The 1,014-nt window shown below is 52.7% G+C and overlaps 1 protein-coding gene across 1 annotated transcript in view; it reads left to right on the forward strand.

Moving 5' to 3' along the window:
- The window catches only part of LOC101641701 (lysosomal alpha-mannosidase-like), a 29,758-nt gene that overhangs the window by 14,587 nt on the left and 14,157 nt on the right, over positions 1-1,014 (forward strand). Inside the window, 3 exon segments of the mRNA XM_045290285.1 lie at positions 562-644; positions 727-847; positions 937-1,014. Of these exon segments, the coding sequence (XP_045146220.1) occupies positions 562-644; positions 727-847; positions 937-1,014 (282 nt within the window).

Here is a 1,014-nt window from a genome sequence, read left to right on the forward strand (position 1 = left end):
ACTGGTATTGGACATATGGGCTAATATCAGACTTATGGGCTTGATCTGGACTGGGCTGGGATGTTTTCTCAATATTCAATTGCTCTTGTATATAAGCGCTTCCTTATACACATATGAGTGTCTATGAATTTGCTTCTTTAGTCTCCCCAGACTAGAATCTACACATCAATTAATTGCAACACATAGAGACATGGACCTAGAGGAGCTCTCTCCTAGAAGAGGAGAGGACTATGCATCTTTCCATGAGGGAGACTCCAGCAATGGTCTTCAGTCACTTTGAGCAACCCTAGGAAAAATTAGAAATAGAGAAGGGGGAGAAGAACACAAGTGACAATACTGGAACTCAGGAATGCTCAAAAAGACCACTCTGACAAATTGAATGAAAAGCTAGAAATAGTTCAGCAGTCAGGTTTTCATTTTCACCTGAGGTGAAATTCACGTGTCTGTCTTGATCATCCGACTGGAGTGGGGGTGAAGTCGTTGGAATGAGCTCACCTTGTGCTTCCAGGAAGGCAGGACTCCCCCAGGACTCATACACGCACCCCCTCTTCCCTCCAACAGCAGGCCAGCGGGAGCCGAGTCCACGTTCTCTACTCCACCCCTGCCTGCTACCTGCAGGAGCTGAACAAGGCCAACCTCACCTGGTATTTAGCGGGGGACGGTTCTGGGGTAAGCGGGATGCCAAGTGTGCCCTGACTCTGCTGCCCTCAGTGCCCGCCTCCGTAGGTCGGTCAAAGAGGATGACTTCTTCCCCTACGCCGACGGCCCCCACGAGTTCTGGACGGGTTACTTCTCCAGCCGGCCGGCCCTCAAACGCTACGAGCGTCGCAGCTACAACTTTCTGCAGGTGGGTGGGTGTCTGGCTCAAGGAGGTGGCCAAGGGGTGGTCACCCCAATGGGCAAGCTTGGTTACCCCAACACACCTGTGCCTACCAGGTGTGCAACCAGATGGAGGCGATGATGGGACCTGCTGCCAACGCGGGACGCTTCGGCGCTGGAAACAGTGCGCCCCTC

This window comes from Echinops telfairi, unplaced genomic scaffold (genome assembly GCF_000313985.2).
Source record: "Echinops telfairi isolate 266 unplaced genomic scaffold, ASM31398v2 ScPeMD7_36;HRSCAF=134, whole genome shotgun sequence".
Taxonomy (NCBI): Eukaryota; Metazoa; Chordata; class Mammalia; order Afrosoricida; family Tenrecidae; genus Echinops; species Echinops telfairi.